The sequence below is a fragment of the Morus notabilis genome, unplaced genomic scaffold (genome assembly GCF_000414095.1).
Source record: "Morus notabilis unplaced genomic scaffold, ASM41409v2 Scaffold9414, whole genome shotgun sequence".
NCBI classification, from domain to species: Eukaryota; Viridiplantae; Streptophyta; class Magnoliopsida; order Rosales; family Moraceae; genus Morus; species Morus notabilis.
In genome coordinates this window covers 1-1,139 of record NW_010364105.1, presented here as the reverse complement: position 1 = coordinate 1,139, position 1,139 = coordinate 1, and the positions used below count along the sequence as shown (strand labels likewise).

The 1,139-nt window shown below is 36.7% G+C and overlaps 1 protein-coding gene across 1 annotated transcript; it reads right to left on the bottom strand.

Moving 5' to 3' along the window:
- Positions 1-792: 792 nt before the first annotated feature.
- On the bottom strand, positions 793-1,115 carry LOC21383700 (antifungal protein ginkbilobin-2; the record flags this gene model as incomplete). The annotated part of the gene is made up of 1 exon (XM_010105792.2): positions 793-1,115. A coding segment is annotated over exon 1 (323 nt), but the record flags the coding sequence as incomplete, so codon positions are not given.
- Between the last annotated feature and the right edge of the window lie 24 nt (positions 1,116-1,139).

Genomic DNA, 1,139 nt, shown 5'->3' with positions numbered 1-1,139 from the left:
TAAGTTGTCATACCCTGTTTTCTCAAGTCAGAACAATGTTTGTGGCCCAAGGAGAAAGGTCGAGGTATATTCAGACATTTTGTTCATGTATTTCCAATTCAAAAGAAACCTGGACATATTTTATACTCCATCATATTAATGCTGTTTGTGGTAGGAATTTGAGGATTAATTTTACTATTTTCGTCTTTTTCTTAGAAATTATGTTTGAAAGAAAGATATTTGCACACTCTTAATAATCATGTTACATAAGTACGAAAAAAGGATTGGACGTTTTATTGGCATTAAGCAACACAACTAATAGAAAGTTGTCTCTATCCGTGAGTTATATATTATGGGACCTACTCCATTCAGCACCACTAATCCCTTTTAGTATCGATCGTGGACATGTATAAAAAGAAGAGCAATCCTTCTGGGGTACCTGGACTATCACTTATCCGTTTCCCCTTGGAATCAAAGTGTCAATTTTCGTTCGCTTTGATTTGACAATAATGCTCCCAATCATTCATAATCTTATTACTAAACATGAGTGGATTGAATTCTTCATTTCCCAGCAAGCACTAATACAGTGCTGTCTCTCCAAGATGCCAAAAATATATAATAAAATAAAAAAGTGGAGAACACAGAGTGAGCAAAAGAGTACGTCCAACAGTCCACATTTATTGATAACACTGGCGCACACACTGTGGCAACCTCAATTGGATAGGATAATTGATCTTTTCCTACTAAAATGCACGAACTTACTTTCTTTTTCTTGTTCACTCCTTTTAATTGGAAAATGGGTATTGCTCATACCTAATTTCACAATCAAGAAGCACAACTTGAGCCCCAATCCGATTCGGACATGATCGTACAGTGACCTTCTTGGCAGCACTGAAACACTCGGAGCAGTCTGAGCTTGTGAGGTCTTGGTCACAAGAATCATGCCCATATGCAAAAGCATTAGGGTTAGGATAAATATCAAAAAATAAAATAAAATCATAATTCTCGTGATCTGGAGTTGCAAACTTCAATTCGTCGAGAACATAAGCTAGACTTGCAAAAGGATCACCCGCCTTGTACGTGCTTAAGTTGCACAGAAATTTCTTAACTCTAGTATCTGGACTGCTTCTGACCATTATAGAAATGCACAAGAATTCCAT